This window comes from Polyodon spathula, chromosome 10 (assembly GCF_017654505.1).
Source record: "Polyodon spathula isolate WHYD16114869_AA chromosome 10, ASM1765450v1, whole genome shotgun sequence".
In the NCBI taxonomy this organism is placed as follows: domain Eukaryota; kingdom Metazoa; phylum Chordata; class Actinopteri; order Acipenseriformes; family Polyodontidae; genus Polyodon; species Polyodon spathula.
Window position 1 is genome coordinate 20,902,630 of NC_054543.1, and position 16,657 is coordinate 20,919,286.

The 16,657-nt window shown below is 42.3% G+C and overlaps 1 protein-coding gene across 1 annotated transcript in view; it reads right to left on the reverse strand.

Annotated features, from left to right (window-relative positions):
• LOC121321921 (PDZ domain-containing protein 8-like) overlaps window positions 1–11,606 on the reverse strand; it is a 139,901-nt gene extending 128,295 nt beyond the window's left edge. The window contains exon 1 of the mRNA XM_041261313.1: window positions 10,588–11,606. Coding sequence (XP_041117247.1) covers window positions 10,588–11,474 — 887 coding nt within the window. The 5' untranslated portion in view covers window positions 11,475–11,606. The remainder of the gene's footprint in view (window positions 1–10,587) is intronic.
• Window positions 11,607–16,657: the final 5,051 nt, after the last annotated feature.

The window sequence follows — 16,657 nt, forward strand, 5'->3', positions numbered from 1 at the left end:
TGTAAATAACTCCCATCTTTACGCCTTCACTCAGGTGAAGGGATTGTCTCCACCAGCATAGCGCATTCCAGTACAGATGAGACACTGTCAGTCGATGGTGTCTGTCGTGCTTGGGGTGTAGCTGAAAGGCACTGAGCCACACTTGAAGCGGGCACATGTGAAGTAAACCCATTTGAATAGCTGAGGACACTGCGGCCATTAGACCCAGTAGTTTCTGGTACAGCACTAATTGCACTGTGGACCCTGTTTGAAACAGTGCCAGGCAGTTGTGAATAGCAGCTACCCTGTCGTCCAAATCCAGCCGGAGACCCAAAAAAAAACGTGCGGGGGGCTAAGGAGAGGCCAAACGGCAGCACAGAGAACTCGAAGACGCGCCCCTAAAAGGTGAAGGAGAGATATTTCCTGAGCGCTGGACGGACAGGAACCTTCAGATCCACTACTGTAAACAGTCACTCAGGTCGGACAGACTGGAGGATGTGGTGATGTGTGACCATCTGGAATCTCGTCTCCCTCAAGAACCCATTAAAGTGTCTCAGGTCTAGGATGGGGTGAAGGCTGTTGTCTTTTTTTGGAACCAAGAAATACCCTGAGTAGAACCCTCTCTTTGAAGGTGCGGTAGAAAAGAGACACACAACAGCAAGCTTGAGATTTGTGGTATTTTTGTTGTTTTTCTTTTTATTGACAGTAAAATCAATAGTAAATCAGCAGCCTGTAGAGGCGCTAGGCCGCGCACACCACCCTCAAGACAACAGCGACTGCACAGCAAGCATGGACTCACCAGTGGGTCATGTTTCCCTTCTCTTTTTTTTTTTACAGTTGCAAAAGAGCATAGGAAAAAACAGAAGGAACGTGCAGCAAGCCAGAGGTTAAAGCAGGCTACAATCGCCGAGCAATGTAGGCTGTTGCGTTAGCTCAGCCTTCAGTGCCGAGTTTGATTCCTAGGAAGTGGCAAGCCTACTTTCGGCAATTAATTGCAAGGCAACTCACAAAAACTTGAAGAAGGAGCTCTAAACAGTCAATCACAACTGGAAAAAAGGGTTAGAGTAGTACTCACCACTTTACCTACTTGGCTGTAAAAAATACAAAAGAGGCTGAAATCTCCGCTCAGTGACTATTTATTACCTCGGTGAGGAGGGACCGAGGACGTCACTCCACGGAGGTGCCTATCGGCAGCTTTGATATAAAATGCTGAGCGAATACCTAAACAAGCAGGCATATCCCAAAAGAATTCAATTTGGCAGTCATCTTCGAATTGAAAGGGAAACACAATCATAGTAAACACACACCCATACATTCCCAGGTAAAACTACATCGACAGTACAGCAAGTCCGGTTTCCAGTTAAAGCCTCTAATATTCAGTATTCAGTAATAACATTCATTAATATTTTTTCCATGGATGCCCACAGCAAATCTACTACACAAACAATGTGGAAGAGACTAGTCAGTCTCATGTGCAGTGTTTACCTGTAAAATACAGCATGCATAAAACTGAGGCAATGATTTACTTCCAGAGAGGCTTTTTAATTTATGCATGCTTATTGTCTACACCCTTTCAAAATGTTCACCTTTTGTTGCCTCATAGCCTGGAATTAAAATATGCTTTTTTTTCATTTATCTACACATCCTACCCTACAACTTCCAAGTGAACACAATATTCTGGACATTTCTAGAATATTAATTAACAATAAAAACTAAAATAGCTGGTTGGAGAAGTGTCCACCCCCCTTGTAATAGCAATCCTAAATTAGCTCAGGTGTAACCAATCGCCTTCAAAATCACACACCAAGTTAACTGGCCTCCACCTGTGTTAAACTGTAGTGATTCACATGATTTCAGGATAAATTCAGCAGTTCCTAAAGGTTCCCTCTGCTGGATAGTGCATTTCAAAGCAAAGACTCAACCATGAGCACCAAGGCGCTTTCAAAAGAACGCTGGGACAAAGTTGTTAAAAGGCACAGATCAGGGGATGGGTTTAAAATAATATCAAAGACCTTGAATATTCCTTGGAGCACGGTCAAAACGATTATTAAGAAGTGGAAGGTGTATGGCACCGCCAAGACCCTGCCTAGATCAGGACGTCCCTCAGAACTGGATGACCAAGCAAGAAGGAGACTGATCAGAGAGGCTACCAAGAGGCCAATGTCAACTTTGCAAGAGCTACAGGCTTTTATGGCGAAGACTGGTCAAAGTGTGCATGTGACAACAATATCGCAAGCACTCCACAAATCTGGCCTGTATGGCAGGGTGGCAAGAAGGAAGCAATTAGTCAAGAAAGCCCACCTTGAATCCCGTTTGAAGTATGCAAAAAAACACTCAGGAGATTATGTAGCCATGTGGCAAAAGGTTGTGTGGTCTGACGAAATTAAAATGCAACCTTTTGGCCTAAATGCAAAGTTATGATTGGCACAAACCCAACGCAGTGCATCACCCAAAGAACACCATCCCTACTGGGAAGCATGGTGGTGGCAGCATCATGTTATGGAGGCGTTTTTCATTGACAGGGACTGGGGCACTTGTCAGGACAGAAGGGAAAATGAATGGAGAAGTCCTTGAGGAAACCCTCTGCCCTCTGCAAGAAAGCTGAAACTGGGATGGAAGTTCACCTTAACAACGACCTAAAGCACACAGCCAAAGCTACACTGTAGTGGCTAAGGAACAAAAAGCTAAATGTCCTTGAGTGGTCCAGTCAGAGCCCCGACCAAAAACCAATCAAAACTTTGTGGAATGACTTGACGATTGCTGTCTTGACAGCGCTTGAACAGTTCTGTAAAGAAGAATGGTCAAATACTGTCAAATCTATGTATGCAAAGTTGGCAGAGACCTATCCCAACAGACTCACAGCTGTCATTGCTACCAAAGGTGCTTCCGCCAAGTATTAACTCATGAGGGTGGACTTATCCAATTATGATCTTTCAGTTTTGTATTTTTAATATATAACTTTTTTCCCTTTAACAGTGTGGTGTATGGTGTGTAGATAAGTGTGAAAAAAAAAATCCTCATTTAAATGCAACTCTGAGGCACTGACAAAACAAAATGTGAAAAAAGTTCAAGGGGGGGTAGACTTTCTATAGGCACTGTATATGTGTTTGTGTGTGTGTGTATTTTGTGTAATATATATATATATATATATATATATATATATATATATTATTTTTTTTTTTTTTTTTTTTTTTTTTATATATAGGGAGGTTTTAATACTGGCACCTTTGATAAAGATGAGCTCCCTTGATAAAGATTTTTATTTCCAAAAAAGTGAAGTGTCAGAATTATTGGCACCTTTGTTTTCAGTACTTTGTGCACCCTCCCCTTGCAAGGATAATGGCACTGTACCTTTTCCTATAATTTTTTATGAGATTGGAAAACACACTGGAAGGGATGTTAGACCATTCCTCCATACAGAATCTTTCCAGATCCTTGGTATCCTTTGGTCTGCACTTATGGACTGCCCTCTTCAATTACAACCACAGGTTTTCAATGGGATTCAAGTCCGGAGACTGAGATGGTCATTGCAAAATGTTGATTTTGTGATCAATTAACCATTTCTTTGTGAATTTTGATGTGTGCTTGAGGTCACTGTCTTGCTGGAAGATCCACGTGCAGCCATGTTTCAACCTCCTGGCAAAGGCAACCAGGTTTTTGGCTAAAATGTTCTGGTACTTGGTAGTGTTCATGATGCCGCTGACCTGAACAAGGTCCCCAGGACAAAGCAAAACAGCCCCATAACATAAAAGATCCACCACCATACTTAACAGTAGATAATGGTTCTTTTCTGCATACGCATCCTTCTTTCGACACCAAACCCAACGCTGATGTGCGTGGCCAAAGAACTCTATTTTCATCTCATCTGATCATACCACCCAGTTCCAATCCAAGTGCCAGTGCCGTTAAGCAAACTCCAGGCACTAACATTTGTTGGTTGCTCTCAATAAAGGCTTTTTTCTGGCAACCCTTCCAAATAGGCTATTGGCATGGAGGTGGCATCTAATTGTAGATTTGGTGACCCCAAGATGCAACCAAGTTCTGTAATTCTTCAACTGTGGCCCTTGGATTCTTCTTTGTCTCCCAAACCATTTTCCTCACTGTGCGTGGGGGCAAGATGCACTTGTGTCCTCTACCAGGCAGATTTACCACTGTTCCACTGGTTTTGAACTACTTAATTATTGCCCTAATAGTGGTAAGTGGTATATTTAGGTTTTTAGCTAGTTTTTTGTACCCATTACCTTTTTTATGAACAACCATTTCAGTGGCAAACAGGTGTGGAGAGGGAGAAAACAAAGTAAATAAATTGTTCGTTTGTCTATTCATCCACTTTGTTTAGTGTTAGTCCATTTTGTTTGTCTGTTTTGGCCAACGCGCCTGTGTGGCAGGCTGGCGAGTGGATAGAGGCCCAGAGACAGACTGCAGTTCAAAAAAATATACTTTTATTATAAATAGATACAAAAATAAAAAGGCACAAGGGCCAAAACAAAGGGATTGAAACACAAAAAGAAAGACAAAAAAACAAAATGTACAAAATAAAGGTTTCCAGGCTGGGCAATGCCTTCACTGGATTTAGAAAACTGAAAAATCACAACCAACAAAACACCAACCTGCTTCCTCAGCTCCCTCCTCCCAAATGAGAAGCAGAGGCCTCCTTTTATGTCAGGTGGCTGGGCGCTGATTGATCGTTAATTAACCTAATCAACTAATCAACCCCAGCCACCTGAACATAATAAACCCAGGCAGGTAGGGGAAATTAACCCCATCCCTGCCAATTTAAAAAGGGCAGAGCTTTGCTCTGCCACACACCTCCCCCCATGTACAACATACACCGGCCGCAATCGGCCAACTCCCCCCTTCCCCCCCAAGAGTCCAATTATGTCCCTTGGGTGGGCTGTTATGGTGGGTGGTGGTGGGCGGGGTTGATGTCGGAGCCCCCAAGCCTTCTTTAGTTGAGGGGGCCCCGGATCTCCAAGGTAGTACGACGACGGCGGCCCGGCTCCCTCTAGAGGCGGTGACGGCAGCGGACCCTCGGCAACCCTAGAAAACAAAAAGGAGACACCAGCAGTCCCAAGCGATGCGGAGCAGCAGGCAACCCCAGGCAATGCAAATGTGTCATCACTGAGCGGAGTGGGAGTGGCATCCCTGGGCGGTGCAAGGCAGGCATCCTTGGGCCATAGCTCCTCCCCTCTTGGCTCTGAGAACGGCGGCTCCTCCTCCCTCTCTGGCTCTGGGGACGGCGGCTCCTCCTCCCTCTCTGGCTCTGGGGACGGCGGCTCCTCCTCCCTCTCTGGCTCTGGCGGCTCCTCCTCCCTCTCTGGCTCTGGGGATGGCGGCTCCTCCTCTCTCTGGCTCTGGGGATCGGCGGCTCCTCCTCCCTCTCTGGCTCTGGGAGACGGCGGCTCCTCCTCCCTCTCTGGCTCTGGGGACGGCGGCTCCTCCTCTCTCTCTGGCTCTGGGGACGGCTCCTCCTCCCTCTCTGGCTCTGGGGACGGCGGCTCCTCCTCCCTCTCTGGCTCTGGGGACGGCGGCTCCTCCTAACTATGGGGAGATCGTGGACGAGGTCTGCTTCAGGATGCATCAACCAGTCCCAGATCTCCTGGGACGGTGGTGAAGGTGGTGGTGCTGGAGATAGTGGGGTGGCCCCTGATGCCCGGGGTGAATACTGCACCTCTTCCTGGGCCTGGTTGTAGGGGCATCCTGCCCAGTTGTGACCATCCACCTCACACCGGCCACACCAGTTTGCCGGTGGCACATCTGGGCAGGACCGCCAACGATGGTCCTCCTTCCCGCACCAGGAACACCAAGGGAAGAGGCTGGCCGGGTCCTCCAGCGGTGGCTGCAGCAGCTTACATTTCTTCAGCTGCTGCTTGTCCTGCCTTTGCCGCTGTCTGCTCTTCTTTCCCTTTTTTTTTTTTTTTTTCCAAAAAAAATTATCCCAAAAATTCAAAAAAAAAAAAAAAAAACTACTGCTCTGAGCCTCTAGGTGGCGCTGTCCCACTGCTAACACCAAATGTGGCAGGCTGGCAAGTGGATAGAGGCCCAGAGACAGACTGCAGTTCAAAAAAATATACTTTTATTATAAATAGATACAAAAATAAAAAGGCACAAGGGCCAAAACAGCAGCCCTTTTCTTTTAAAGTGTTTTTGTCTGTTTAAACTGTTCATTTTACAATAAATGCACTCAGCGCGCAGCGTCGCAGTTTTCACCTGCCGGTACTGTCTGCGTGTGTACTCCTTTCTGGCCTTACGTCACCCTACAGCCAGCCTGTTCACAATGACAAATGTATTTTACATGTGTGTTACCTCATTTTTATACCCCAGTGAAACAGGAATCCATGGAAGGCCACAATACAGTTCCTTAAGACTGAGATAAAGTACACTACCTAAAGTAGAATGCTAATTTTGCAGATTTCATTTTGTTTGATTTTATTTAAAGAATCTTTAGGGGTACCAATAATTTTGACACCTATCTTTGAGAAAAAAAAAAAAAATACTTGTTAAAAATAATTAATATGTATATATTAAATTTTATAAACAGTTCCCTTGCCCGTTTAATGATGTTTGCTATCATTTTGTGAGGTTCTAGTTGCAGTTCTTCAAATACAGTGTTTTAGTTTTATTTTCTCTGTGTTAAAGTACTTTTTAGTTCTAGATACAGTATATGTAACCTAGGCTTCATCAGCCGAAGGGTCTTAATGGATCAAGAGCCAGCGCCTTCAAGTGATCCGCCACTTTAGACAAGTTCAGCTATGCTGTTAAAGCACTGCTGTGCACTGGATGGTACTGGCAAATATTAACAAAAATATACTTTGGCTGATCTAAGCTAATATCTATAGCTGCACAACAAAAAATGAAGAGCAGCTCCTACAGTCAAAACACCTTAAAAAGCATAATATTTCAGCAATGGCAAGAAGAGCCAGTAACATCATAAAAATGTAAGGGAACAGTAAACAAAATGTAATTTGAAGATACTTATTTACGCTAATATATAATGAAGGTTTCCTTTCATACTGCAGACACACAAGATTTTCTGACCAGTAAACAAAACTGGCTCTTGGACATTATATTGGTTGTGCTTGTGCAAACCCTAGTCATCACACTGCAACAACTCATAGTGATTACCTTCTCTACTTTGTGCTTACAGTAAATAGGCCTAGTAAAATGTACAGTACATGACAGCAGAAACTTAAATGCAATTGAAAGGACTGAGATTTGGGCCACTGTAGCAGGCCGGTGGCTTATAACAATATGTTACACACTCCTGCTGACTTAATCCATCATGACCCGCTTGCAACCAGAGTTGTGCTTTATTGGGATAAAAGAGGTTTGTCTTGTGATATATTGTATACTGCACCACAGTTATATACAGCTAAAGCTCCTTTCACACTGGCATGCTCTACCTGGGTCGGAATCTACCCGGATCAGGACCCGGTGATATGTGGGTCGGCTATGCAATTTCTGGGTGAAAGACGCAAGTGCACAATGCGTGTATCAATGCCCCGGAAGCAGCTTGTTACAGACGCTTCCATCCAAGCTTCTCTGGATTGAACCGTCGGCCCAACTGTTGATTAGAGAAAATGTTTCTTCATCCCTGTTGCAATCTGGTTCATAGTTCGTCATGCATTTTGTCTTGGTCAACTCGGGTCAAAGTGTGTCCACACTACGCAGGATTGTGACCCGGGTAGCCAGAACCCGGGTCAGGACCAGGACAGCAGTGCCAGTGTCAAAGGGACTTAAATGTTATGTTTATAATAACTGCAGCTTCTTTTCCTCATTGCGTGGTTTGCAGCCTTTAGGACTAAGCAGGGAAGGTATAGGTCTCTTGATTGCATAGTCTGGATCACAGGTTCTAATGAGTTCACACATGCTAAACACACCCTACAAGTCAACCACACTTAACCCTCCCACCACCGCTTCCTATCAAATGAGAAGCGATGGCGAGATCAGAGCTGTACGATTGCATAACAGCGATGCAGCCAAACACTGCAGCCAAGCATTATGAAAAAAGCACTAATGCTTTTAAAATCAGTGTTCTTCCTTTTACAAACATTGAATTTTGTGCAGATTTCACAGCGTTATCCAATGTTCAGCAAAAACATCTGCAGAAGTTTGTTACTTTTCCTTTGCCTGTTTGGTAATCCGTAAATGTTAGTCATTACTCCTTGCATGAACTAAACTAAAATCATCCAACAAGGCTTTACAGAAAAACACATTCATCTTTGCCTAATATATTTTAGTAACACAAAATCATATTGCGTTCACCAGGACAAAGAGAATTCCACTTAGAAAAATGACATATCTTGAACCGTCCTGCAGAAATGCTGGATCTGTGATGGAAACGAGAAAACTAGCATGAATACAACAACATGGGATGTAGCAAAGGTAAAGTAATATGTAAGCTGTAAACAATGCAGGGAGTTCTTTAACAATTTAATACAGTTTGTTAGCAATTCTACTATTACAACCTAGTATATAGGTGGATCTGTATAAACATCTCAAATCTCAAACCCCCACATCTTGCATTTGCTCTTATCTTCAGCCAGGGGGTGCTCTTCTGACAAGTATTTGGGCCAATATAGGAAACCAACATATTAACAACATTTTTCACAGGAAACTACTTGAGTATAAGCACGTGCACCTATCTGCAGATTACACAGTAAAAGCAATGGCAAAAAAGTGGGATGTGCTAAAACACCCTATGCATCTGTTGCCTTATATGGTTCCCAACCTTTCTATTACTGCGGACCTGCAAACCGACTTAAAGAACTTTCGCTGACCGGTGTTATGCCTAAAAGTGCCACTGCCAAATAGTGTCACCTGGCAGAATTTGGCATCTATAGGTGCCAAATAGTGTCACTGCCAAATAGTGTCACATCATCATTTAAACGGAGACACTCAATAAAAATCAACCCTTCACAGATTACATGCCCACAATATACTGTGAACATACTAACATACATGCACATCATATTAGAAAATATATATGTAATAATAGTGTGGCTATGGGCATCTACTGGCTGTTGTAAGTTAAACCATGTAAATAGTGTACTCCATAGACCTGCTTTTTATGCATGGAAAAAACTTACGTTTGGCTGCATCTTTAATTAATAAGAACGTTTATGAAGTATATTAGCCTATACGAGTTGGAAGACATCTGTAGAACAATATGTAACTCTAAGTATGACAGGTTACAATAAGTTCTGCTTTACTTATTTAAAACATGACCATGCAGTCCTAAAATGTTAAAATGCATAGCTGAATTAAGTAAAACAGCAGATTAGCATTACAGTATTGTACACCATGGCTTTATATTACGTGACAACTTTCTCTTAACATTCTATCAAGGCTTCTAGCAAGAAAACAGGACCAGTGACAAGTTTGCTTCAAAGCTAATAAGCTATGTATCACCCATTAAGACTGGGCCAGTAATTACATTGTTTTTTGTTTGTTTTTTTTATTAACAATTCTGGCTGTTGCTCATGGCAAGGACTTGTGTAAACCAAGGTGTCCCAGGGATTGCTATGAGCAACAGCCAGAATTGGTTTGTCTAATGATAGAATAGCCATGTGAAGATGTTCCATACTTTTGTATGGGTGTCAGCATAACACCCAGGTCACAATATGCATTACATTGGAATTGTGATATTGCTCAAAATAATGTAAACATAGTAGTTATCTTTAGATAAAGCCATTTCATTTCAAGAAGAACCTAATTCAATAAAGTACCAATGCATTGTAAAGTTTTAAACATTTGCAGAACCACTGGAATAGGCACATACACTTAGAAGGGGGTAACCAGGTGCATGAGTTTTACTAAACACTGTATTTAGCTTTTGTGCAGCTATACATAGATCAATGTGAAAAGCATGAATATGCTGTAGCAACAACTGGCGCGTAGTGACTTCTACTACCAAAACACCTGTTTGAAACTCTTCCACTGATACAAACAAGAGATGCATGACCTACAACATACAGTACGGAATTACTGGGACCTTCATTTAACACCAAACTTGAGGGCACTGGGAACACTCGATGGTGTGCGTGACTGGGGAAAGACGGGTTGTTCTTGCACTAAATGCCTTAAATACTTAATGCTTTCCTTGAACTTTTAGCGTATATACTGTAATACTGCACATTATTATTTATAAAAGAAAAACAAATAACTACTTCCTTGCAGGTGCGCTAATCAGTGACACTACGTGAGGACAGCTACTTAATATAACCGCACTAACTGTCACCTGGCTTCAACATGAAGTTACCACTTACTGTAGAAAAATCTTAAAGCTGTAAAAAGTACAGACCTGCGGCAGCTATGAACTGCCGAGGCCTAGAACATAAGTCAGAACCATGCCTACCATCCCTTACCATACTGCGCTATACAACAGGCTTTGTGGGATGTATACATATACTCTTTCACAGTAGGTTGCTTTTTTCTAGGGGCTTTATTAGCTGCAAGTGTATACTGTGATTAAATGCAAGTGATATAAAACAGTGATGATCGCCTATAAAAATATAACAAGTTAGATTAATGCATGGCCAAAACATGGGGCAGCTAAGGATATTAAAGAACTATGTTATTCGTTAATAAGTCAAACGACAGTTTTACCTGATTTTGTAATTTGGCAATGTGTGTTTCCTCTTGATGACTCTTTTCAGCTGGTTTACGATGATGGAGGTAAGTTGGGGCAGGGGTCTGCCTTCAAACTGTGACCTCACCTCAAAGTCGATGAGGGGGTCCTCCAGGAAGGAAAAGGACCAGTGAGAAAAGGGCAGGCGCGTGAACTGCAGTCTCAGCCGCCCGACTACACGGGTCATCTTGACAAACAGATACGCAGATTTACCGAACACCATTTCCACGTCAATAGCCAGGTGGAAACCCCCGTTATACTCCAGGTCCACCTCGAAATTGAGCTCCTCGGGCATGCCATCCTCGTTGCACGACACCGGTCGGATAAGTTTAGCAGTCTTGAACACAGGCAGAGAATTGCCTAAAGAGAAGTCCCGTAGACTGAGCCCCTCCAGCAGCCTCCCCGCAGTCTTGGTCTGCAGCAACTCTTCGAATTCCACCTTGATCTTTTTTGTCACCCAGTGTCTGACCAAATTGGTGTCCCGCAGCTCTCGGAACAAAAATAAAAATATTGCATTGAGGAAATTGCAGGTCTCTGATTTGGAAGAGGCATGCGGAAAATCGGTCTGTGGCTGTGACGGCTGCTGCTGCTGTTTGGGACTACTGCTACTTGTACTAGAAGCACCTTCTTGTTGTTTGGAAGAGGTGCTGTCTTGCTGCCTCGCCGTTACCGTGTTATCCTGTTGATGGTGCCCTGATTCCGCTATGTTTTTAAAATAATCCCGCAAAGCTGGCTCAGGCACTGCTTTTACATATTGTACTGTCCTGGCCGCTGGCTCGGGGTTCCTCTTGTACAATAACAGTAACTGTAACAGTAGCGTTATGAGTGCCCCTGTAAGTGCCGAAACCAGTATTAAATAGATCATGGTAGACACCGCTTTCCCGTCGCTATTTTCGCGTTAAAATGATGCCATGTGTTTTCTCCAGTTGCAGTGTTTAACAAAAGCAAGTTCCACCTGCTCTCTCATAAAGCTGCCATATCATCTGCTTCTTTCCTGGGAATGCAGGCGTCGCTGCTGATTGGACGTACGCATCATGCGTAACGATAAAGGAGTTCCTTACGTCGTCTCTGTAAAGTGTTGCCTGTGCGTAGTGACGTGTGAAGTTTGTCAGAATGTGTTTAAATTAAACTATACTGAACTCCGGCTGTACAGAGCCCGGATACGATAAAAAGCCGAAGGCATCATCTGCAGACCTTAACTCAGACAACTGTGTGTATCAGGGATCTGAACTCGTAAACCCCGCAGCTCTAGGTTATGTATCATCCAAAATCATATTTAGAATGTTTTTGTGCTGCAAATGTTAGCGCGCACTGAGACAACACCTACGCACTCATATGCTATCTTAAAATCACAAAGTGTTGAAGACACAAGTTATCTTAGCGTTAGTGGCGACAGCTTTGACCTAGCACAGGATGACACAGATAGACAAGACCTTTCTAGTTTTGGTTATACTGCGGTGAGATTTGATCCATTATAAATATTGTTTATAACTTTATACAAGAACATACACTTTTTTTGACAAAGCTACACATTTCAAACCGTATATATACCAATATTTCTGGTTCGCTTCTATTCTGATCAAATTTATTATTATATTATTATTATTATTATTATTATTATTATTATTATTATTATTATTATTATTATTATTATTATTATTATATTATTATTATTATTATATTTGACCAATAGGTTATACTGATCACAGATATTATTTCAGAGTATGTTTCTTTGTCATTTCTATACAGATACCCATATCCATATGTTTTGACACATTATAAATTTCAATATTAGATGCTGATTTTGATCTTCAGTTTCTTGACCCATAGCCCATAGCTGCATTGAGTTGATCTTGTGGTTGAAAAGAAAATAAACTTATCTGTTGAGAAGAGCAAAAGTACCCCCTACTTTACATGTAGAATTAACACAAACTACTCCACTCTGCTAAAGTTAAAAAATGCATAAAGAATATAAATAAGTAAGATTTACAGAGAAAAACAGATTCATCTCAGTTGCATAAGTATTCAACCCCTTTGCTACTGCAGCCCTAAATCACCTCAGGTGCAAATGATTAGTTTGAATGGTCACAAAATCAGTGAAATGGTTTCAGCCTGTGTGTACTCAAAGTGGTTTAACTTGTAGATAATTTCCCTCAGGTATGTAAAGACTTTCAAGATCCAACTCACACAGTGATCCAACAAAGCAACCATGAAGACCAAGAAGGTTTCGAAACAAGTCAGGGATAAAGTGGTAGGCACAGAGCAGGAGAAGGGTACAAGAAAATTTCAAAGGCACTGATTATCCCTCTCAGCACAGTGAAGTCCATCATTAAGATGTGGAAGATGCATCATATCACCCAGACACTACCCAGATCATGTCGTCTTCCCAAACTAGGCAGCCTGGCAAGCAGGAAACTGGTTTGGGATGTCACTCTGAAGCCAATATTGACCTTTGGAGATCTGCAAAGTCCTGTATCTGAGATGGGAGTCAGTGTTCATACATCAACAAAAAGCCGGTACCTATACAAAGCTGGCCTGTATGGATGGGTGGCAAGAAAGAAGCCATTACTCAAAGCCTCATCTTAAAGCACGTATGGAGTTTCTGAAAAAGCATGTAGATGATACTGCAGACATGTGGAAAAAGGTTTCATAGTTAGACGAGACAAAAATTGAACGTTTCGGTCTAAATTCCAAGCATTACGTCTCGCTCAAGCCCAACACGGCACATCACCCAGTCAACACCATCCCAACTGTCAAGCATGGTGGCGATAGCATCGTGTTATGGGGATGCTTCTCTTCAGCAGGGACTGGGAAGCTTGTCAGGATAGAGGGGAGAATAGATGGTGCAAAGTACAGGTGAATCCTTGAGGAAAACCTATTTGAGTCAGCCAACACTCTCAAACTGGGGAGGAAATTCATATTTCAGCAGGACAGTGACCCAAAGCAGAAAGCCAAAGCCATACTCAAAGTCAAAGTCCTGACTTGAATCCAACTGAAAATTTATGGCAAGATTTGAAGATTGCAGTCCATCGACGCTCCCCACGAAACTCATCAGAACTGGAGCAATTTTTGCGTGAAGAATGGATAAAAATTTCACCATCCTGCCGTGCAAAGCTAGTAGAGACCTATCCAAAAAGACTAGCAGTAATTGCTGCAAAATGTGCTTCTACCAAGTACTGACTTAAGGGGCTGAATATTTATGTAATCAGTAAATTTCATTTTGTACATTTTAAATTTCATTAGTACACATTTTGTTGACATTTAACCTCCTCCTCATATAACATGTTCAGTTTAACCACTACAGCTTTGAAAAAAAAAAAAAAAAAAAAAAAATTCATTTAAAAAACTGTGCACGTATGTAATGTGGGCACATTATATTATTAATAATTTTTGTTCCTCGGTAGTGAGTGTTATTTCCTAATTGCTTATGCCTCAGAAGTATAGAAAATGGCTATTATTCCCCACAAACTTTGCTTTGCCAGTCCCAGATCTCCTCGGACGGTGGTGAAGGTGGTTGTGACCAGGACAGGTAAATTTCAAAATATCACTATTTCCAATGAGAAAACAGGAGCTTTTGTGTCTTTTCGTTCACATAATCAGAAAAAAACAACATATAAATCCAAATTAACATGTATTTATACTAAAGTAATACAAAAATGACTACAAAAGATTTAGAAGTGAGTAGTTTTTCGAGATATACGATTATATTGTAAATGGTCACAAAAGCAAAGTTTGTGGGGAATAGCCACTTTCTATACTTTTGAGGCATAAGCAATTAGGAAATAACACTTACTACCCAGGAACAAAAATTGTGTTACATAGTGTTATTTGTAATTCAACAAAATGTGACATTATTGGTAGGGGGTGAATACTCTTGTGGCGGAGGCGGCCCGGCTCCCTCTGGTTCTGAGAGCGGCGGCTCCTCCCTCTCTGGCTCTGAGAGCGGCGGCTCCTCCCTCTCTGGCTTTGAGAGCGGCGGCTCCTCCCTCTCTGGCTCTGAGAGCGGCGGCAGGTCCTCACCCCTCTCTGGCTCTGAGAACGACGGCAGCTCCTCACCCCTCTCTGGCTCTGGGAGCGACGGCAGCTCCTCACCCCTCTCTGGCTCTGGGAGCCACGGCAGCTCCTCACCCCTCTCTGGCTCTGGGAGCGACGGCAGCTCCTCACCCCTCTCTGGCTCTGGGAGCGACGGCAGCTCCTCACCCCTCTCTGGCTCTGGGAGCGACGGCAGCTCCTCACCCCTCTCACACTGGCCACACCAGTTTGCCAGTGGCACATCTGGGCAGGACTGCCAACGATGGTCCTCCTTCCCGCACCAAGGGAAGAGGCTGGCCGGGTCCTCCAGCGGTGGCTGCAGCAGCTTACATTTCTTCAGCTGCTGCTTGTCCTGGCTTTGCCGCTTTTAAAAAAAAAAAAGTATCCCAAAAATTCCACAAAAAAAAAAAAAATAAAAAAAAAAAATTACTGCTCTGAGCCTCTAGGTGGCACTATCCCACTTCTAAACCATATGTGGCAGGCTGGTGAGTGGATAGAGGCCCAGAGAGAGTCTGCAGTTCAAAATAACAATTTTATTATAAATAAACACAAAATAAAAGTGCACAAGGGCAAAATAAAGGGATTTAAACACAAAAAAAACAGTACAAAAAACAAACTTACAAAAATAAAGGTTTCCAGGCTGGGCAATGCCTTCACTGGATGTACAAATCCCCAATTAAGTTAATAATTTAATCAACTAATCAACCCCAACCACCTGAACATAATAAACCCAGGCAGGTAGGGGAAATTAACCCTATCCCTGCCAATTTAAAAAGGGCAGAGCTTTGCTCTGCCACAGGCCCTTATACTGAGTTGGACTTAAAGGTTGACAGTGAGCATGGAAAAAATCAAAAAAAGTCAGAATCATTTACTTAGCTGCAAATGTATTGTGCTCCCGCTCAATCAGAAAGTAACCCCTTATCTGTAAGTGTTATAATATGTCCAATTCATGCATTTCACATGATCATGTCAACACTGGAAACATCAGTGCAACTGAATGATTCCACTGGTCAAATTAGGTTGGTAGTCTCAAAAAGAAATGGGTATCTACACAAGAGTCAGAAGGCTATAGGTGGTGTTCAGGTCAGGATTATTGTGTGCTTGCTTTAATAGTGGTTAGAAACACAATGAGTAGGGGGGCGTGCAAATACAACTTGACAGCTAGACAGTTGACATCAACAATAGAGGTTTTGTCCATAGAATGCAACTTTATATTTTGATTCTTTGAGGACATTTGTTTTTCACTGATTAAAACCAATAATCTAGGGGAGATAAAGTAGCCATAACAGCCTGAAAAATGTTCTCATCATTATCATGTGTCATTTTTGTTACCCATTTTTGTTCAATATTTTGTTACTGTCCCATCACCCCCTACAAACCATTAGACATTAGGTTTGCTGGATATAATATATAAGAGATCAGCTTTCCATTTGCTATTGATAGTTTAGCTGTTTCTGGGTTGTAATGAATTAGAGAGCAGACACATTATTTTAATGTTGGCAGTTAATCCTTATGGGTGTGTGGACGTCAAAATCAATGAGAGTTGGACTTTCAAAGCAGACAGCTTTACTCAATTTTCTGTTTCAATGTTTCTTGTATAAAAGACAATTCAAGCTGCCCGGGTTTGGATATAAAAAAAGGAAAATAAACTATCAGTACAGGTTTCAAGAAAAAGAAAAAGTTAATCTGCGCAATAAGACATAAAAAAGATACTGCTGATTAGAAAGGGTAAGAAAATGGAAAACTCAGAGATAAAGTAGAATGGTTTCTGTGTGAAGTACTTCGGGTTTGTCTTCGTAATTTTTAGTGCTGCATTGCAGGCTGGTGGTTAACTCCAAACCTCAGGGTAAATTCCCAGACAGATATTTAGGACAATTATTCCACCATTATGAAATCATAGTTATGGAATAAAACACAGTTTACATCACAAGCTTGGGGTGGGTACTATGAAACAACATATAGCTCTGTTTACAACATGATAAAGATAGTTTAGATTTTGCAGTCTAGTACTGCTTA